The sequence below is a fragment of the Andrena cerasifolii genome, chromosome 4 (assembly GCF_050908995.1).
Source record: "Andrena cerasifolii isolate SP2316 chromosome 4, iyAndCera1_principal, whole genome shotgun sequence".
In the NCBI taxonomy this organism is placed as follows: domain Eukaryota; kingdom Metazoa; phylum Arthropoda; class Insecta; order Hymenoptera; family Andrenidae; genus Andrena; species Andrena cerasifolii.
The window spans coordinates 8,966,280-8,988,411 of NC_135121.1; the positions used below are offsets into that span (position 1 = coordinate 8,966,280).

The window sequence follows — 22,132 nt, forward strand, 5'->3', positions numbered from 1 at the left end:
ACGATACGATATAAAATAAATTACATCAAAAGAAAAACCAATCACCAATGTTGTGTACAGTTACACGGAATTTATTGGAAATAAACGATTTAAAAAAATAGAGCTTCCAACGACGCATAGTTTCTTCCGCTAATACCCCGTGTACCCCTGCCTTTGAAACAACATTTCCATTTCAATCATACGACAAACCCATCTAAAACACTATATAAAAGTGCTATGAAAATAGGAAATTTTCAAACCAGCGATGGACAAGCCTCGGAACGTTATGCCGAGGGTGAAATGCGCAGAAAGAACTAGGGGGTTGCGGCGTTGATGCTCTCGTCGCTAAAAGCAACTAGAAATCAAGAGCAGAAAACCGCCGAGACGTAAAGCATTCGCGATATATAAGCGATTCAGAGGCGAGAACGAAAGTAATGAACGGACACGAGGGGTTAAAAGAAAGCGGGTGATCGTGGCTGAATGATCGAGGAAAGGGACAGGCGAGCACCGTGAACGTAGTAGTGGCGGTGGTATACGGTGGTCGTTTGTAACTCGAGGACGACGGTAGCGCCGTAAGATAGCCGTGTTTACAGATTCGCCAGTGAGTTCCATAACGTCACGTCAAAAAGTGCAACAAATATTTCTACCACCGTTTACTATGTAAAAAGGTGGGTTTCCCCGTTCGATGGTGCATCGGGATTCCACGGTGACGGCGGACACGTCCCCGCGTCACGATACATCGCCGCGCGGCTCGGTTATTCGGTTCGCGTGGAGAATTTAAAAGGTTCTCGTAATACGGCAGTGCTAATCGTTAGGATGGTCGCCATTTTGTCCGGAGGTGGCCCGGTTGAGTGAACGGGGCGAAAATAGTTGCTCCCTGGACACCGAGGATCGTTGAAATTGCATAGGTACCGGTCACGCGGCCGTCTATTCGCCTTCTCCCCGTTAACGAGAAGGATCCGGGGGCGTACGCTGGGGCGGCGCGTGCCCGCGAGAAGCCGCGATAATCCCTCCCGTGGTCGGTCAACGTTGGTTCTTTGTAAGCACGCCGTAGACGTATTTCGCCCGATTCCGAGCTAATTCGGCGGCGATCATCCGCGACATCCATTCCCCGGCGATGCTGCCCCGTCGACGGGAAGCGAGCCCGGCTCGGCCGCTTCCTCGTTCTAATTTCTGACGGTTGACAGCTCTCTCTCTCGATACGTTCGACGATAGGTACACCCGAGAGAAATAAAAAGAGGCGAACCAGAGAAAGAGAAACAGAGGGGCACGGAGAGAGAGCGAGAGAGAGAGAAAGAGAGTGCGCGTGTGTGTGTAGATAAAGGGGCGAGGGAGGGAGAGAGAGAGAGAGAAAGAGAGAGATAGATAGAGAAATGTAATTCGCGACGTGACATCGTGCCTTTCGTGGATTGCGAAATTCTAAAAAAGAAATAGAACCGGTGGATGTGATCATTAGTTTCGGCGCTGTTTCCGCACGGTCGAGTGACACCATTATTATTTATGAAAGAATCCTTCTCGTCGGCATAGGCGAACGATCGGAATTCGTCGACTGAAACCTTAGCAAGATCACGCTGTCATGCGATTTGCAGAATGTGCGGGACGTTCCTTGCTGCCTCTGCTTCTTTCCTGGCCGTTCAGATTCGTTTCCTAGACCCCACGGCGTTCAATATTGACGCTACCGGTGCCCGTCCGAGACGGGCTCCAATTGCAGTGACACGCAGATTTGTCCGCACACTTTTGGCGTGATAAGTAATTCGTAAGGACCGCCGTGTTATTCGTCGCTCTTCGACTTAATCGGGAAGCGTGAATTTACCGTAGCATCGGCAATTAAAGTTGCAACTGTGACCAAACTGTCCTTGTACGAGCGGTTCTGATAATTAACTCGCGTGTAGCTCTTTCGATTATAAAGTCCGAGAGGAAACGAGGAAATTCGCGTTACGTGTACAAATCTGTGAATCGCTGCACTTTGTCCCAGCACATGGATGTTCCAAGCAGTTTAACATCTGTCTAACATCTTCCCTTTCTTAGACTCCATTTGTAATATTCTCTCTCTGCGTAGTCGATTGCTGTAGTCTTTTAATTATTGGAACAGCATTTTATTTATTCTAGGCCGTGGAAGCTCGCGTTCGAATATTATTGAACAATTTTTGCGAATGCGAGTATATCGTGGAATGTTGTGTTGTTCTGTTTCAGATAATGTAGATATAGTTTATTCGAACAAGGCCTTTAGGGTATAATTATATTTAATGTCAGTGAATGAGTTGGACGGTTGTTATTGGTGGTGCGATTATTGGACCAAGAGGTATTGAGACAATTGGAATATAACAAAGAGCACGCAAAATGACGATTGCCACAAGAGGCCAAGGAGTAGGCATAGACCCTCCCGATAGCCAGCAAAGTACACAGGTACACTCGAGTGATGTTATTTTCATTGCATTCAATCAGTTTACATACAAGCTTTTGTACGATACATTCACCCTACAGGAAGTACTATCGCGAGATGGGAAGAACACCGACTACCCAGAAGCTGAAATGTCACGGGGGCAATCCTCTGCTCGCTTCACCCAATTCCTTGCAACAAAGTCCGCCGCGTAACGCAGTACGCGAACGAAACAAATTCCTACAGCCTGTGGATATGAACAGCCGCTGAGAACTTAAAAGTAGGATTTCTTGGAAGGGATAGGGTGGAGCGAGCGGGCGATTCCCCTTACCCCCATGATATTTCAGCTTGTCGGTAGTCAGTCTTCTTCCCATCTCGCAATAATACGTACAATTTAATATTTTCAATAATCTTTGTACACGAGAAAGATCTATACCTGATTCTCAAGCAGCATTTGCGCAGCTTATTATAGGTTTAAGATCGACCGGGTTTAATCGACTTCTCATTAGCTTCCTTTGTTACCGAATTAATGTGAAACGTTTCGTAGATGCACAGTTCACCGGGCACGCAACAATTAGCTGATACGATGTCAGGACTTCAACTTGCGGAGAATGTGGTACAAACGGAATGCACCAATGATACCTTACCTTCGGTAGAGGATAGTAATCAACTCCATGGGGAGCCCGACTTCCCTGTTGCGAAACTCAATATTCTTCATGAGAAAATATCTAGTCCACGATGGGTTGTACCAGTTCTACCAGATCAAGAGTTAGAGTGCCTGTTGCAAGCCAGTATCGAACTTTGTAGAGAAGGTAGCCATATACAACAAGTAGCTTTTTCTATCTCGATAGAATCGAATAGTAGCTTCGAGCAGAAACTTCTAAATGTAAGCTCTCGCCTCCTCTAGGACTCGATGTACAAAGTGAAGCGTGTCAGCGCTTTTTTCGAGAGGGACTCACAATTTCTTTTACGAAAATATTGACTGATGATGCAATAAGTAGTTGGAAATTAAATATTCAAAATTGTATTAACGCAAACTGCGCGCGATTGGTGGATCTATGTGTCCTGAAACTAGACAAAGACTGGTTTCCTCTCCTTGATTTGCTGGCAATGGTTTTTAATCCTAGTATTAAGTGAGTTAAATATTCCCTTCTGTAATTAATAACAGTTTTATTCCTGGACCATTTTTATGGCATTAATCTTTCCCGTTTCCTTTTAGATTTCACACGTTTAACGCTACGAGAGATTCAGAATCCGTTCCTCCGGGTGTTGATATTCCTGATGAGGCACTTTACGCACGGACACCTCCTGATACGAGAAGTCCACGCGGCTGGCTAGTGGATCTCATAAATAGGTGGAGGAGCAATGGCATTCTCTTTTCAGTTTTTATAATTTCTACCCAACGTACCTAATACTTATTTCTCTTGTAGGTTTGGGAGTCGAGGAGGATTTAGAATCTTGCTCTCTAGATTTCAGAGCGGCCGAAATATAACAGTACCAGTTATTTATGCTTTAATCAGACCTTTTGGTTTGTGTTACGAATTACTCACTGTACCCACAATAGTTGAATATCTTATGCCTGTTGTGGTAAGTAATTTGTAGATGATGGAACATTGCTTCGTGTTCTTTTTTTTTTTTAAATCAAGAAATATTCTACACCGAAATGAGATATTAGAGGGAACCGTGGAATGATTCCGTTCTATTCGAAATTGCGTGCTTTTTAATCCACAGGAAATGGTGCCAGTAATTTTGAATAACTTGACTGACGAGGAACTGAAAAAGGAGGCGAAAAATGAATCAAAAAATGATGCGATATCAGCCATAATCAGAGCGGCCAAGTGTTTAGTGTCGCGAGTACCGCAGCAAGACGAAATGATTAAGAACTTGCAAATGCTGAGACTGAAGATGATACTGAGACTCTTGCAAATCTCTTCGTTTAATGGGAAAATGAATGCTTTGAACGAAGTGAATAAAGTAATCGGCAGTGTTACGTTCTATCAGCATCGGAATGCAATCTTTGAAGAGGAAGAGTGGCTTACTGCAGAACGTATGGCGGTAAGCTCAGCTTCGGAATGTGAAATTAGAATCTATGGTTTTTCCAATTATTTGAAGCATTTGTCCGACATCGTCCAGTTCACCGATAAACATTAATGAGTATTCGAAACTGTTCTGTTTATTTAGAAATGGATAAAAGAAAATAGAGTGTTAGAAATCGTTTTAGGAGATTCGTTACATCAGCCCCAATACGTTGAAAAGCTGGAGAAAATTTTACGCTTTATTATTAAAGAACGAGCTTTGACGTTGGAAGATCTAGATGCCGTTTGGGCGGCACAAGCTGGGAAACATGAAGCGATCGTGAAGAATGTTCATGACTTATTAGCCAAGCTCGCATGGGATTTTAGTCCGGAACAACTGGACCATCTATTCGAATGTTTCCAGGTGTTCATTGTCGTGAAATTACAGTTGCCTTTTGTTATAATCGATGTGTAACTCAATTAAAATTTTCTTTGTCGCAGATGAGTTGGAAGACTGCTAATAAGAAACAGAGAGAAAAGCTATTAGAATTAATCAGGAGACTAGCAGAAGACGATAAGGACGGAGTAATGGCACATAAGGTTTCGTAGCTTTAAATCCAATTTCACATATTCCTAGGATTAATTTAAACTTAATTGTACTTTTCTTTCAAACTAGGTCTTAACCCTTTTTTGGAACCTAGCTCATTCCGATGAGGTGCCTACAGAGATCATGGACCAAGCGTTGTATGCCCATGTAAAGATCCTCGATTATTCCTGCTCGCAAGAAAGAGATGCTCAAAAGGCAATTTGGTTAGACAAATGCGTGAAAGAGTTGGAGAGCGGCGACAAATGGGCCTTGCCAGCTTTGAAGCAGATTCGGGAAATATGTTGTCTTTACGAACCGAATCCTAACATAGTGGGCCATGGTCAACGAGGTCACCATTTACATTATAGGTATGTCATTCATTTGATTTAGAATCAGTGTCTTCATTATCGTATCTTATATCCTCCTCTTTTACCTTTATCGTTTAGGCAAGATGTTATAGAACGACTTCAAGCGGAACATTCAACAGTAGTGCTCGTGACGGACAGTTTAACGAACTACATGGAGAAAGTTCGACAATTGGTCAAAGAGAACCCGGACCTTGATCCGAATACATTCATGCCCGATGGTCGTTACAATCATATTATGCAAGTGCAAGAAAGGCTTAATTTCCTACGTTTTTTATTAAAAGTAGGTGGCGATTACTTTCACGGCGAGAGAGGAGGAGTACTCGGGGGGAGTGTCTCTGTGATCGGTTAGCGTGCAATTTGTTTTGCAGGATGGTCAACTGTGGTTGTGCGCGGATCAAGCTAAACAGATTTGGCAGAGTTTAGCGGAGCAAGGTGTTTTTGTATCCGACCGTGAGGCTTGTTTCAAATGGTTCTCGAAGCTAATGGGAGACGAACCAGACCTCGATCCGGCAATAAACAAAGACTTCTTCCAAAATAACATATTGCAGCTAGATCCAACGTTGCTCACGGAAAGCGGTATCAAGTGTTACGAGCGATTTTTCAAAGCCGTTAATTCCAAAGAAGGAAAGTTAAAATTGAACAGGAGAACGTTCCTAATGGACGACGTCGACCTAATCGGTACAGACTACTTGTGGCGAGTGAGTAAAATAATGATTGACAGTAATATCAGCACATCGGTGTCCACTAGCATCGCGTATTAATGCGTATTCATTTATTCAGGTGGTGACCAATAGCCCCGAAGAAATTGCAAATCGAGCCATAGAACTTCTAAAGGAAGTAAATACTAATCTGGGGCCGCGACTTCAGTCCTCGGTCCTGCGTTTTCACATGACGTACATAGGGGAATGTATGGACAGGTTGAAAGCGCACTACGACACTGTGTCCGTCTTAAGTAAAGTGTATCTCGAGGGTAAGGAGGAGCAGGAAGAACAGATGTCGAACAAGATTAAAGTAGAAGCTATGAAGATGTGTCGCGTCATAAAGGTGTTGCAGGAATACATAAACGAGTGCGACTCGGCGTTTCCAGGAGAGCGAAAGAAATTGCCATTGCATAGGTATCATTCTTTGTTCTTAGCGCACGAAAGAAATATTCTACTTGCCTGTGTAACGAGAGTTTTTATCGCGTTTGATTACAGAGCAGCTTTCGGGAAGGAGCTATATCTTATCATTCGCATTGCAAATCCTGGTCGTAACGTGAACGACGAACATATAGTCACGCATACAAACGACACTTTGGGATCATTGAGGCGGCAAATACTGCGCAAGATTAAAGCGAATGAGTCAAACGTGAAGCTCGACTTATTTTTGAATGGGGAATCGTTGGAGCTAGCGGACGACAGAAAGATACTCTCTGAAATTCCATTGAGATACAAAATGGTTTGTATCAACAATGCCTTGCCAATATCAGAACGCAACGTCGATACAATACGTAACGAATCGAAATGCTTTTCGTTTAGGTATTGTCTGCGAAACTGAGTCAAGTAAACAGCAACATGCCAAGCTCCCCGGACAGCAGTTCAGATAGCTCCACTAGTTCTCCGCATCTCCCGTACGATATACGAGATGTGAACGCAGAAAACAGCTTACCAAGCGTGGTACGTTAATTTTCATAACTTCGGCTCCCCTCTTGTTCCATCAGTCGTTGAAGCTCCAAAGAATCTATTTACCTGCCGGCATTTTGTTCCTTCTTCTCAGGTGATGTCGGAATCTTGGGAGGATGCCATGGTTTTCTTTCAATTGTCAGATCTTGGGTGTACACTCCAGCACGCGCAATTACGCGACGGTGTACGGAATCTACTACAATTGGTGCCACCGTATACTCACACCGTGTCGCGGTTGCGATGGTTCTTCGATCGCCATAAAAAAGTCGAAAGCGTCGTTTGTAATGCACTAAATACCACAGTAAATTCTTTGTTTTTTACCGAAAGCCCTACCGAAGTTTTATACAATTTAGAGGTAAATCGTCTGAAACGTCTGTGGTCATTTGGAGGGTTTACAGAGTGGAGCAGTATTTCTGAAATGGTCTCTGTTTCAGGTTATGTATAGTTTGTTAATGCCGGCACAGGACACGTCAGAGAAAGCGTTTGACTTTCAGTTCAATTTCATAATCAGCGACGAAGCTAGCGTTATCCTCGACATGTTAACTAAGAACAAGTTTCTGCCGAACGCCGACGAGACCACGAAACGAATAGCTTACTTGACGGTGTTGAAGCTATGCAAATTCTACCTGGTCGTGGTGGCTTACGCGATGGCCATGATAACGATAGAGAAGGACGACAAAATCTCGGAGAATCAGGAGAACCATACACGTTACAATCCAGCTTTAAGCCCGGACTCGATCTTGAAGCATGCGTTCCTGTTCGAGGATAATCCGAATATCGATTACATGCTGAGAAGCGTGGCGGCACATTTAACGTCGTGCATCGCTGTTCGCAGGACAAATGGGCCGGAGCCCCAGCTGTTTAAGCAGGTCTGCCAGTGCGAGCTACCAGACTTAGCTACCATTCGTGCCATAATTAGGCTAGCATGGGCGGCATCCACTGGTAATCTGAACAATATAAACGCGTCTGCTGAAACGCTCCATAAACTGCACGAAACGAACGAGAAGGAAGCCGCGAATAATCCCGACAACAATGACGTGTTAGTGTGTAAGGAAGCGCTGGAGGTGCTGCCGATCGCCCTGGTGTTGAATCCGAACGCGTTGGAGTCGTTATCCAAAGACAAGATGTGGCACACGTTTCTAATAGATCTCGTGCTCCGCAGCAAGTCGAAAGTAATTAGAACGGCCGCGGGCGAACAGTTTTTTCTTATATGGACGTACTACGGCGATGGTAAGCAACCGCTGCTGTTCGCGATAACGCTGCTCTTCAGCGTTCTGAACACCACCGTTATGGAGTACGCGAAACAGAGCCACGAGTACTTCCAGCTGTTATGCAGATTGCTGGACTTTGCGTACGCGATACAGTGCCCACTATCCACCGCTGAACCGTTGCTGATCATCGAAATAGCGTGGTTGAAGAAAGTCCGGGACGACGTGAAGGAGACCGGCGAGAGCCAGGTCGAGGAAGCTGTCCTCGAGGGCCATCTGTGCCTCGCTAAAGAACTGTTGGACTTTCTACCGCCGAGCAAGAAGTACGAGCTTGGGTCCGACGCGAAGCATAACACGAATTTGGTGAAGGAGCTGGTCGAGGACTTCATATTCCCTGCGTCCCGTTTAATGCTGCAGCTTCGTAACACCGGGGAGTTAAGTGCCTCGCAAATGAGCCCAGTGTGCACCACGCCCCAGTCAACCAGCGCGGCATTCGATTTACTTAGAGTCCTCTGTATAGGCTGTGTACCCAACATGAAACTTCTAGTCACAATGCTCACCGACATGTTCTACTCGGAGAAAGACGAGCCACTAGTGGAATGGGATTACCTGCCACCGGTTGGGCTCAGACCGTTGAAGGGCTTTGTAGGTCTAAAGAATGCAGGCGCCACTTGCTACATGAACTCAGTATTACAGCAGTTGTACATGGTCGAGAGTATAAGGGTCGGGCTTCTTGCCGCGGAAGGCGCGGCGACAGATTTGAACGAAGATTTCTCCGGCGAAGAAAGGATCGAGGGGGAACAGACGATAGAGGCGAACGACAACGACACGAACGAGGAGAAATGCGGAGCCGACGAGTCCAGGAAGGAATATAATATTGGCATCTTGAAGCAAGTACAGGCCATCTTTGGCCATCTGGCTTATAGCAAATTGCAATATTATATACCTAGAGGTCTTTGGAAACACTTTAAGTAAGTGCACGTTTCTAAGTGGCTCCTACGGGTTGCACATGTAATAAGAGACCAAGAAAAGAATTCACCACTAATGAGCGGTGTTCGGTACCGGTTTCAGACTTCAAGGCGAGCCTGTAAACCTTAGGGAGCAGCAGGACGCGGTAGAGTTTTTCATGAGCTTAGTGGAAAGCTTAGACGAAGCATTGAAAGCTTTGGGACACGAGCAAATAATGAGCAAGATTCTCGGTGGTTCATACAGTGACCAGAAAATCTGCAAAGGTTGCCCTCATAGGTACCTTCTTAATTCTTACATCCTGCTTTTTTCGGTAAACTGTAATACCGCATTACATTGTCTTCAGATATTCCAAGGAGGAGCCGTTCAGTTTGATAAGCGTGGATATTAGAAACCACAGCAATTTACTGGACTCCCTTGAGCAATATGTGAAAGGTGAATTGCTGGAAGGCGCGGACGCTTATCATTGTGACAAATGTAACAAAAAGGTATGATGAAACTTGCAGGCAGAATGACTAAGTTGCGTTAAAAAAATTGATGCTGACTAGCAAAATCCTTGGATCCCCATTTAGGTCGTAACGGTGAAACGATTGTGCGTAAAGAAGTTGCCGCCTGTGTTAGCGATTCAATTAAAAAGATTCGAGTATGACTTCGAGAGACTCTGCGCCATTAAGTTTAACGATTATTTCGAATTTCCGAGAGATTTGGATATGGAACCTTACACTGTTTCCGGACTTGCTAAGCTGGAGGGAGAAGTTATAGACTGTGATTACGAGGAGTCGATGAAGGGAATTTGTACTAAGTATCAATTGACTGGCATCGTAGTCCATAGTGGTCAAGCTAGCGGTGGACATTACTATTCTTATATTTTATACAGGTATACAAAGGGATCATATTATTAATTATTCTGCGCAGACTTGGAGGTAGAATAATCTTCGTATTTCGTTTGCCAGGCAAAGCGACGGCATTGCCAAGTGGTATAAGTTTGACGACGGCGATGTTACGGAATGTAAGATGGAAGAAGAGGAAGAGATGAAGTCCCAGTGTTTCGGTGGTGATTATTTAGGGGAGGTATTTGACCACATGCTCAAACGAATGACTTATCGAAAGCAGAAACGATGGTGGAACGCCTACATGTTATTTTATACCAGACTAGATGTAGAGGAAAATACTTTAATGAAAAGCGTTAATGAATTATCATTGTGTAAGTATCATTCTGATTCTATAACGATTGGAAAACTTGCCACCTCGTACTGTGAAAGTACCTTGATCCTCAGATACGAAGCTAGGTGTTATGAAGATGCCCTTAGCTATTGAGCACAGCGTCAGGAAGCAGAATATAAAGTTCATGCACAACCGGAACCAATTTAGCGCAGAGTATTTTCAATTTATCAAGAAACTCGTATCTTGTAATTCTTACGTCATCGAAACGCCAAATTTGAACGAGAAACTTGTAAGTCGATTCAATTCGCCGTATGTTTTACCTCGCAAAGGATTCGCGGTGACTTTTCGATCTTATTATTGCAGAGCCCCGAACACGAAGAACTCGCAATGCTGTCCGTTCAGCTATTGTCGCAATTCCTGTTTCACACAGGTTTCCATACTAAAAAGACATTGCGCGGCGAAGCAATGGAATGGCATGATATCTTGTGCCATCTTCTGCGCAGTTGTAAATCTGTGCGATCCTGGTTTGCTCATAACGTGCTATTTAATCACCCACATAGGTACATTTTCTTGAGCATACACACATGTACAGTGGCGGACGAAAGAAAGTTTATAACTTTTAAAATCGCATAACTTTTTTAGAATTGGTCCAAACGACATGAGTTTTTTTTGAGAAGCTAGAAGGATTAGTTCGCTAAGTGACGTGTTATGCGATTTTGAAAGTTGTAAACTTTCTTTCGTTCGCCACTGTATATGCAGGAATACAGGAGAAGTCGATATTTAACAGCAAATAATTCCTTTTTCTTCAGACTTTGCGAGTACCTTTTAAGCTGTCCCAGTACAGAAGTTCGAACAGCTTTCCTCAATATTTTTGTATGCCTTGCACACATTTCCCTCAAGGATGGACCATGCGCGCCACCGAGTTTAAACGCACCAAGTGAGTACCCATCGATGATTCTTTCCAATCTCCTATGCCCCCTCGTTCGAAGCAGAGCTTTTAATAAATTCGTTTAAATATTTCCAGCCATACTTTTGGACCCGACAGCAACGCTCAGCGATCACTTGTTGCACGCAGTTCTTTCTTTACTTCATCGCGAAATTTCAGATCACGGGCGTCACCTACCTCATTACTTTTCTCTATTCCACACGTACGCATCGATTGGCCTCGCTGAAAGGGCCCAGTTGCTTAAGGTACGTAACCCGTTCCGTTTATCACAACACAGCTACTCACTACTTCCATTTCATTTGCAGCTGAACGTCCCAGTCACGTTTATGTTAGTTGCGATCGACGAAGGGCCCGGTCCAATGATAAAATACCAATACCCCGAATTAACGAAGTTGTACCAAGTGGTCAGTATGCTGATTCGTTGCTGCGACGTGTCATCGAAAGCGCACTCGAGTCATGCACAGTCGGGCGCGGCACCCCTGCCGAACCCATACGGCGACCCGGCCTGCCAGAATGAATATTTGATGCCCATTCAGCCACAGGCGGCAGACATTCTTTTCGTTAAAAACAGGTAGGACTCGCTTATACGGGAAGGTACCGAACGGGATGCTTCATTATGATTTCGTTGAAACAGCTACATGAAAAAGCTGATCGAAGACGTTGACGTTAACGTTACCGACGACACGGTGAAACTGCTGCAATATTGCTGCTGGGAGAATCCACACCTGTCGCGGATAGTGCTTAGCGAATTACTGTGGCAAATGGGATTCGCGTTCACGCACGAGATAAAGCACCATACGGAGTTATTACTCGGCATGCTTCCCATGGAAGACTCATGGCAGACGCATCGTATTCATAACGCGCTTAAAGGTATCCACGCGTTAAACTTAGACTTCACCTGACGATATTGAAATAATACTATTAGAGCTGAGATTAATGCGTGATCGTTAAATGTAAATACATCTAGGCGTGCCGGACGAACGGGAAGGTATATTCGAAATAATACAAAGAAGTAAACAGCATTACCAAAAGAGAGCCTACCTGTGCATTAAGTGCATGGTGCAGCTATTCAGTAAATGTAAGGCTGCGTATCAGCTGCTGCTTCACAGCCCAGAACTAAACATGAAGTGGATGCAAGCGGTTGACTGGCTTCACGAGGAGCTCGAGAAAGTATGCGTCGGATGTGAAGAATCTCTAATAACGACGCTCACTGAGAAACAGGGCGTCGACTTAGTAATGAATATTACTTGTATTTTCAGAGACCATACGCTTCTACAGCTCACGGGTTCAGTTGGGCACCACCGGCTTTATCTAATTACGCAACGAATGGTTACATCTTGGAGCGTAGTAACAGCGCAAACAAGACTATGGAGAAGGCGTTCGAGCTTTGTCCCGATATGGAGCACGAAGTGGAAGATGCGAGTGAAGATTGCGCGGAAGAAGCAGAAAAGTACCAGTCGAAGAGAGTGGTGATGCGGAGGAAATCATGCGCACGTTCCAATCCAGTGTGGGCCTCTATAGGGTAAGATTCTATTAAACAGCTGTATAGAACACGTTGCTAAAACTTTCAATCCCGCTATTTCGCCTCGCTCGACTTTTACTCCGAGCAATCTCGTTTCTAATCCCATGAATCGTATACATTGCTCCTTCTATTTTACAGCTACCCAGATATGACTGTGACACCGCAAATACACGAGGAGCAACAACCGCAGCCTGGACCATCCCCAGTTCACACTCCTCTTTTAGTTCATCAGTTACATAGTCCACAGAACTGTGAGTCATCACAAAATACCAGCCGGGATCTATAATGAACGCTAAACATTGACGTTCTACCAAGTTGCTGCCACGGTGAAACCGCAAGTTCAGAATACTTAGATATTACTGCGCCAGCAGCTTGGTGCCGAACGGTAGAGGCACCTGTACAGATATTACTCGCAGATCTGTTCTTTTCTTTCGTCGCGACTGGTATTCTTGAACTTGCAATTGTGACATGTCAGTTTCAACTGTGGGCAGTCACGCTCCCATATTAACGATACGATGATGCGGCGCGGCGCGTCCGTTTCGCACCGCTGGGAAAACAGATGAACAATGATAAGAACAGCCAGGCGATTACGACTAAGAACAGAATTTCTACGTATTGGTTGAGGCAACCAATTCTCTCGTCGTGGTTTCTTTCTTGCGCCTAAGGTTCGCGAGCTCTTCGCTTCGAGTATCCGTGATCATTCTTCGGCTTATCGGAATCCAGAGAAAGGAATAGGACGTTTCTCGGCGGGAAGAGATCTCTCGACGATGTTGATAAAATGAAAGCAGAAAAGAAAGAAGAAGGGAGAGAGGGGGAGAGAGAGAAAGTGTGAGAGATAGATGGGGGGGGGGGAGGGAGAGATTAAACGGTTTAGCCAAGTATCTGACTTGCCTCGATTAATGCATACGAATTCGCGTGTAGGAGTACGATAAGATTGTATAAATGTATAGCGAATAGTGTTATGGAATCCCGTCTCTGCCGAATAGAAAACAAAAAAGGTATAAAAAGAACATAAGTTTCCGTATGCCTATGTAAATTTGTTACTAATAAAAGAGAGAAACGTTAAAATGGAACTTTCTGACGACCGAAAGATAAGGCAAAAAGGTAACGAGAGTTTACGATTCGATTGGAGAGAGTAGAAACATGCAGGGGAAGAGAAACAACAAAATGAAAACTATACATCTATCGATATTTCACTATTTTTAGTCTTTCACGATGAATTTAAAGAAGAAGAAGAAAAAAAATAAAATAAAATAACGAAAAGAAAGAAAGAAGTAGAAGAAGAAATTTCCTTGTACTTAATCTCGAGCATTCAAGAACGAGAGTCATTCTGTCTGTGCAGCTGATTCGGCTGCTTCAAAGAGTTTAGGACGTTACACCAATGATGCCTCCCATTGTGCTTTCTTTCAGTTCATCCGATTTGAAAGAGTTGTGCCTTCGATATTGTACGACTCCATTCGTATTCTTAGGTAGACGTTTAAGGGATCGAGTTGTTGCCTCGAATTTCATTGCTTATTATACTTTTCTCTGTCACGTTTCGACTAACCGCGAGAGAAGAAGCCAGAGGGGAAGGGGACCGATGGGACATAACGCTAGACTCGTCGAGCGAGGCGCCATAAGTGGGCCATTGAACAAGTACGCGCTGGCAAGGAGCGCCAGCCACGGGCGTGATAATTCTAATTCAATTAACGTGTAACGAGCGCGGAAGGGGCGGTCCGTGGTTTTCTTTATTCTTCATTTTAGTACAATTAAGGAGTCGCAGTGCCGCGAGGAGACGAGCCTTGTTCCAAAGTCCAAAATTTTTATGAAAGAAAGGAATTGAGGAAAGCGTGACGGTAGCAGGCGCGAAACGGTACGGGGGTGTATAATTTAAAAAAAAAAAAAAGGGGAAAAAGGGAGAAGAAAAGGAAAAAAAAGAAAACGCTAATTTGTATCGTTCTAAGGTACGGCCCATCGTTGAAAGAGGAGCTGTGGTCCTTTCGTAGAGCAATTCTTGGCCTTCAATCAGTAGGAGAGGATATTTAGAGACGGAACGAATCAACCCCGCTTGCGGTACCGTTCGATGGTTCATTCTCAGGCGTGTTACCGCGTTATTCAACAAAATTGCGCGACTGGCAACGCGAATGCGACGACTGCGAGATAATCGAGCAGCACTCGAGAGACTTACGAAACTGGCCATAGCTCTGACTTATTGAATAACATGTGTTATATAAATATTATATAAATAACGCTAAAGGAGAAACAGAAAAGAAAAAAAATGGGGGGGGGGAGAGAGAGAGAGAGATCGAGTCACGTGTACCGACGAGGATAAGCGAACCGTGTGTATACATAGGAATTCGTGCGATGAGTAAACCAACGACTAAATGTCAAGACACCAGGAACTAACGACGTATTGATTATTGTTCGTATTATCAAATATTCACGTTAAACAGTGTACCAAATTATATGATAGCTTCTATCGGTTAAATAATAATACTAATAATAATAATAATAATGGTACCTAATCTACTCAGACATGTACATATACAACTGCTTTTTATATGTGATAAAAATTATTATATTCCTATTATACATTGGGGTTAGTAACGCTACTGTAAATCCTGGTTTTTTGTACACAGACTGTATGCTAAGTTTTTTTTTTCCCCCCTTTCTGTCTTCTTTTTCATTTTGTTAACGGGGAGAAGAGAGGACGTAGTCTGTAATTATTTAATATTTAATTGTATCGCTAATTAAGCGTAACGCACGTTTTTGTATGATATACATATACATATATACATATAATACGATTTCTTTCAAGGATGAAATGTTGAGGATCGCGAGCGCGGTCGACGCCCCTCGAAGGCCCGCCGCCGCGATCCCGAAAACGCAACACGAACACCGCTGGTCACGTTTCTACTTTCTTTCTTTCACTTTTTTCGAGCTAGCGACGTAGATAGAGATGCAAAGGGAGGTAACAGAGAAAACACGAGCACGCGACGGCCGAGCACACGGTTCGAGAACCGAGACGATTTAACCGTTCATCGAACGAGCTTTCTTGTTTCTGCACCCGCGACGGAAGCGACGGGATCTACGAGAGTCGATCAAGATTGGCGGTCATACTTTCTGCGATACTTCCTGGCCTTGCACGCCCGCTCACTGTAACCACGAAATACCGGTCAACTGCGAAGCAATCGTTTATCTCTTCCATTCGCGCGGGGGAGCGTTATTAGGAGGGGACAACAGCGACGGGGCCGAAAGAAATTTGCGAAGAGAAATCAAAGGCAAATGCATGCGAATTCGTTAACGAAAAGCAACCTACAGCTGTACAATTGTATGCTCCAGCGAGTCGACGCTTTTCAGAGATCAAAATGAGAGAGAGAGAGAGAGAGAGGGGGTTGGGGGTGAAAGTGGGACACCCATAGCAATTCGAAACGTTCGCGATGAACCTTTCTTCTTTTCTTTTTTTGCAACCTGAAACGAAATAAAATGAAGTACGTCGTCGATGTCCGTTTAGCTTTAGTTGTAAAAGTAATTTTATTGTATTAACTTGATCGACGCTCTAGTCAGTAAAATTAAATAAACGGAAGGAGATCAATAACTTCGTTCATTTCGTAGCGTAAGCGTATCTCTCGACACTGTTTTCTTTCTCTTTTCTTCTATTTTTTTGTTATCCCAGAAACACGATTGTCCGACGATTCCGTTAAATGTAAAGGTTGCATCGAAATATTGTGCTGCGACGAAACGTCCTCCGCCGCTTCTGGCGCCCGCTTTTCTCATTTGCCTTTGACGAACTTTCCCCGGGGCTGATTTCCAGAAGCGAAAAAGCTAAGCGATTCACCGATCGAACTACATTGTCAATCGATTCCATCGACGGCCCTTTGCGCTCCGTTTACCAAGTGCACGCCTCTGTTTCGTTTCGATTCGTTGCCGCTTTTCTTCTTCACCGAGTTTGCTCATTATCATCCCAAATACTGCGCGTCAGCTAACAAACGATCGAAAGAGTTGCAGGGGCTTCGAGGAGGTCAGCGGCACCGCGAGGATCGATGCTTCGCGGAGTTTAAATTTCGCGGGAATGCACCTCGGATCGCAAAGGGTTGAAGCGCGCGACATAAATCGTGAAACCGTCAGCAGCTTATAAACTCGTGAATTTACTCTCTGCCATTTTCGTCTGTAAATGGTTGTATTGTCGAGGGAGAAATTGAATACGTTGATATTTTCAGAATTCAAAATTTGGTTGGTGGACGATCTTTCTTTTCTCGCAACGAGAACTCTATCGAGTGGTTTTTAAAGTCGAGTGCCCCTGGCGCTTTCCACCCCTCAGACCTTTAACTGCGATATTATTACAACGCCCCCTATTTTGGTTATCATACGTATTCGATTTCTTTCTGAGCTGTTGCATAGATTAAAATACGAAAAAGCTGAACTCACAAGGGAACATCCCGAACCCGGAAATTCGAAAAAATCTGAAACTTTGTGAATATGTAGAGAATTTCCTCCTGATTACAACGCAATTTTTGTTTGCTGCGCAAATTCACTAAGGGGGTGTGATTGACCGCTGAAAATCCGGTTATTTACCGATTTTTTGTTATAACTCGTGAACTGTAAAATAATTTTTCCACCAAATGGTAGATCTGATTAAAAGAACTAACTTTTGTCTTGAAACATTTTTTCTATCTCTTACAGTTCGCGACTTATAACACAAAATCGGAAAATAGCCGAATTTTCAAGGGTTAATTTCACCTCCTTCGAGTGAATTTGGGCAGCAAACAAAAGCTGCGTTGTAATCAGGAGGAAATCCCCTACATATTCACAAAGTTTCAGAATTTTTTGAATTTTCCAACTCGGGATCATCCCTTGTCAGTCGCGTGAATTCCAAACGGATTTGTCCGAAACGAAATGTAAGAAAGTGCGCACACGCGTCGGGCGTAACGATTTGATTTGATTTTTCTTCGAATGTATATGTATAAATGTATGTATCGATCGTAGAGGACGTAGCGATCCAAGTACGAATGGTCGAGGTCGAGACCGATCGAGAGACAGAAATCTTCTTGCAACGAGATTCGCGCGGTTCAGGCGAGAGAAAAGTGTAATTAACCGAGCTCGGCGACACGCAAACGATAGAGCTAATAGCTGCAGGAATTTCCATTATAGAAGAAAGAGAACGGTGTTCCTTGAAAGATGGCACAATCGAGACGGGACGTGATTCTTCGTGAAATGTTACGCCGCAAGGGTGCGCTTCGACGCACGATCTCCTAGCGCGAGAAGCTGCCTCGGGGGGAGAAGGCAAACCTTTTTGCAGCATCGCGGCTCGAGCGCCGAGCCCTCCGATTAGTTTTTCAAAACGAGGGCGAAACGTTTCTTCGGTGCGAGTCGATGCTTCGCGGGGAATCACTGGATGGAGGCACAGTAATATCCGTCGGGGGGTCGACAATGGGGAACGATCGCTCGTGGAACGTAACAGTACCATAGAATAATTCTAACCGTAACGTTAGTGCGAAGTATTATACAGTACCACAGATCTAACGAAATAGAATATTTTATTTTCGCTGTCCTATATTAGGACGATACCACATGGAACGTATCGCTCGAGTTCCACTCGATGTTCGCTCTTGCAAACTCGATAATTTCCTGACGCGTGAAACAAAGAAAGAGGAAAGAAAGGGGGAGGGGAGAAAGAAAGATGAAAACCAACGGAGACTATAATTGTAAAGTGACGAGCAATCGGGAGTTTCGTTCGCGCACAGTCGCGTCGCAACCGCGCGACGGTCATTGTCTTCTGTTTTCCTAGAATACGACGATCGAGCGACGTTGCCCGCGAGCAAAAAAAAAAAAAAATAAATAAAGAAAGAACCATCGCTCGATGAAGGTGTGCGCGCGTTAAAAGAAACGAAACCACGATCGTCCGTGCTGTAAGAACCCGCGTATGGGTAGGTGCCAATGGAAAGGCTAAGAGGCATACAATCACACGACGAGAGGAGAACGAAGACAAATATAAAATAAAGAAATAAAAAATAAAAGGCTAACGTGATGCACGAGTATGTAAACTATGCGAGACAGCCGTTTTCTTTCCGATTCGTCGACTTGCGAGCGCTTGACGATTCAGGGAGACATATATATTCGCGGGACGAATATACTCGAGGGGAGGGGAGGCTATTCTCGCGTGTGGAGACCGCTCTCGTTTGTCCGTTATCGTATTTATTTTGGAAGCGGGCCGAGTCGCGGACGATTCTCCACGAAAGAGTGTCCTCTACGTATTTATGTCACACTCGACACCCTCTTTCTTTCGTCCCGATGACTGCGCGACGCGGCCCCTGTCGAGATTCTCCGTCTGATAACGCGACGCGTACACGAAACTCTGTCGTTCCCCCCCTAGCATTCGCCTGCCCGGCTCCTCACCGCGTGCCGTGCCCTCCAGTCTCCACGCGGAGCAACGAGCGCGCTTGCAGGCACGATCGGTGGTCGTGCCCGGCTCTCTTGTTCGCCGCGTGCTTTTTAATATCGCCCAGATAAATCACGGGTGTGTCGCACCCCGCGACCCATGCTGCTCCAACGATCGTGGACGCGATTGTGCGCCTCGCTGAAAAGCGACCTCTCCAGCCGTCTCTCTCCCTCCCCCTGTTTCGAACCTGTTCGATACACGTGAGACGGAGTCTTCTACAACCCAACCCCGTCGCGTACCGAAATTCGCTCGCCTATTTCTGTACCGTCTGAGCGGGGATCGCTATTCGCACGTTCGTAACGGATCGTAACTACCTTATGCGATTCAACGGAGTGGCGAGTCAGAGCCGTGGTAAAGCACCTTTAGATGTAAAGTCCCCTCCGGGAACGACCACGTGTGTCTGAATCGTGCTAGGATCCAAGGGGCTAACGGTCGTTTTCTCGGTTACCGAATATCATCACACAGCTGTCCGCAGACGTCGAGCCTTTCAATGTACAGAGAGCAGTTGGCTCGCTGCTGATGCATCGAGATTTATTTATTGAACGAATTCGACGGCGACATTCGGGTCTTGCGTGCGTACAATGATTTACTGGCTGTGCGAGTACTCGACAGCTCGAGGCTTGCCGTAGCAACTTCTGCTATCCGTTTCGTGGCGGGCATTCAGGAGCGATTCAGTTCGGCCAGAGCTAGGCCCGAGCGAAACTCTCGAGTACCCGCACGTCTGTAGTTACGATGTAACGATTGTCTATGGTTTAGCGAAGGGGAACGGAGATCTCGCGAAGACCCTCGACGATCCTTCGAGCCGTCCCCGGCGCGAACAACCATGGGGCGCCGGTCGATTTTACCAGACGGTCGGCGCACGAACGAAAGTACCTATTCGAGCCGAAACGGATCGGCGAATTCGCTGCGCGCGAGTGTCGGGGGGGAATTCGGAGTGGAAGCGACTACTAATTGATTGCGATCAGCGCCCTGGACGGGCCTACGCGTAACCGAGAAAGAACACTGTTAGGAGGACAGGAAACCAAGACGAGCGCTCGCGTCGTTTTATCACATATTCGTTTTAAGATAGCGCATTTACGTAAGCATTTTACTTACTCGATTCGAACGATCGATCGCAGAGAACGAGAGAGAGAGAGAGAGAGAAAAGGGAGGAAAGGAAAAGAATAAAGGAACCGAAGCCAACCGAGCCTGCAGCCCCGCGGAGGGACACGGTCGTCGCGCTCTTATATATAATATTTATGGTCCCTCGCAGACTTTCGATAATATAAATATTAATTATAATTAAGGATTGTATATTCTCGATTTAGAGGCGCGTTCGACGGTCACGACGGGGGTCGCAGACGACGGTTCGCTAGACACGGGGCTCTCATTTTCCATCGAGCGACGATTTACCCTCGCGCGTATTCGGAGCGAAAAGCTTCGGCCGCCCCACCCTGAGAATCTTTTGTGTATTATTTCTAACAGAATGTAATAAAGTACGGTTTAAAAAGATCACTGACTTTAGATCTCCCTGCTACTCGGTTCCTCTGCAAACCGGGCAGATTTGCTGTGTTCCCCTTCCAACTACTGGCGGAGGAATTACTACTATAGTCAATGACTCAAGTTTGCTCTTTCATCCGCGCCGTCAGAGGTAGGCATTATTCGACTAAATTGTTCCTCGACTAACCTTCGAATACAAATTTCGAATACAGTGAAGTTATTCGAGAATAACGAATAAATTTTTAGTCAACTATTAGACTAAATTTTTAGTCGTTATTCGTTCCTCGTTATTCGTTATTCGAAGGACTGCCGTGGCGACTGAGCGTCACGAATAAGCCGCTTCGGCTCGAGTAGGCACACTCGAAAAGTGTTCTCCTTGCCTCATGATACCCCCTTCGGCCCGGCCGGGGCCGAGGGCCTAATCCCCGCTTATTCGTGTCGCTTATTCACCACGGCGGTCCTTCGAATAACGAATAACGACTAAAAATTTATTCGTTATTCTCGAATAACTTCACTTTATTCGAGTTTATTCGAATAAAAATTGATTCGACTAATGTCCAACTCTGCATGCCATCTTTGGGTTTCGTGATGCGTACATGTTTTGGACAATTTGTAGGGGAGACCGGGGCTAATTGATACAGGGGCAAGTTGATACAGACGAATTATCTCGACACCGTATATATGTGGCTCAATACTGTGATATCAGCGAAAGCTAATATATACATATATATGTATATATTTGAGCCAGATACGTGAAGATTGTTGTCCAATTCATTCCTACGATCCAGCGTACGTGTGTGTACATTGACGTTAACAAATGTTTTTTAACTGTTTTCGTTTATATATAGAAACAGTAAATAGTTTTGATACATCCAAGTTGATCTTCCAAATAACATTTTTTCATTCATTTTGTATGTATTTTCTCAGGTTTTCATTTACAACATATTAAAGAGGAAGAACCAAAGTATATTTTGGCATATTTGTTATCAAGTAATTAATTCAAACAAAAATGAAAAAAAAATTGAAAATTGAAAAACGTATCAACTAGCCCCGGTTTCCCCTACAAGATTAAGTAGAGGAAGTAGGTCCTCCACTTTGTCGCTGGGTGTCGAAGGGAACGTGAATAAGTATTCCGTAGCCTGCTATCGGAATTCTGTATCTAGACTCTGTTTAGAAACATTGGAAACGCGATAAAAAGCACGCATCCAAATCGACGGCGCGAATGAGCGGCTCTCACACTGATACAACTTCTTGATTACGCGCTGCGCAACTTCCTGTCGTTTGTAAAGGGACATTTCTCTTCCGGCAGGAGAAGTTCCGTGTAGACTCTTAAAGAAGTTGTTCCTTTGTGTGTGCCATAGTTATGATGAAGGAAGACCATCCATTCTGATGGAAATTTTATATCAAAGGAACATCAGTTACGTGACGATGTTGTGACTA

At 44.8% G+C, this 22,132-nt stretch overlaps 1 protein-coding gene across 5 annotated transcripts; it reads left to right on the top strand.

Moving 5' to 3' along the window:
• The first annotated feature begins 487 nt into the window (after positions 1-487).
• On the top strand, positions 488-20,704 carry Faf (ubiquitin carboxyl-terminal hydrolase-like faf). Of its 5 annotated transcripts, none has more exons than XM_076811114.1 (30): positions 488-647; positions 2,173-2,385; positions 2,907-3,171; positions 3,267-3,492; positions 3,579-3,713; positions 3,790-3,946; positions 4,091-4,414; positions 4,541-4,798; positions 4,876-4,974; positions 5,051-5,328; positions 5,407-5,608; positions 5,697-6,026; positions 6,109-6,443; positions 6,525-6,765; positions 6,846-6,983; positions 7,084-7,344; positions 7,424-9,168; positions 9,269-9,442; positions 9,510-9,651; positions 9,736-10,040; positions 10,117-10,367; positions 10,441-10,616; positions 10,691-10,887; positions 11,137-11,264; positions 11,352-11,518; positions 11,579-11,844; positions 11,908-12,143; positions 12,241-12,443; positions 12,533-12,795; positions 12,934-20,704. In XM_076811114.1, exons 2-30 carry the CDS (start codon positions 2,320-2,322, stop codon positions 13,079-13,081), a joined length of 7,716 nt encoding a protein of 2,571 aa, XP_076667229.1. In that variant the 5' UTR covers positions 488-647; positions 2,173-2,319; the 3' UTR covers positions 13,082-20,704. The 5 variants fall into 5 exon arrangements, with proteins under 5 accessions (XP_076667229.1, XP_076667230.1, XP_076667232.1 ...); XM_076811115.1 differs by lacking the exon at positions 488-647 and adding an exon at positions 721-887; XM_076811117.1 differs by lacking the exon at positions 488-647 and adding an exon at positions 897-1,018.
• Positions 20,705-22,132: the final 1,428 nt, after the last annotated feature.

Bases quoted from the DNA above. Each gene is read 5' to 3' on its own strand.
- Faf (XM_076811114.1), top strand. From the start codon at position 2,320: ATGACGATTGCCACAAGAGGCCAAGGAGTAGGCATAGACCCTCCCGAT. The intron at 3,493-3,578 runs GTGAGTTAAATA...GTTTCCTTTTAG, and splicing joins GTTTTTAATCCTAGTATTAA to ATTTCACACGTTTAACGCTA. The intron at 3,947-4,090 runs GTAAGTAATTTG...TTTAATCCACAG, and splicing joins AATATCTTATGCCTGTTGTG to GAAATGGTGCCAGTAATTTT.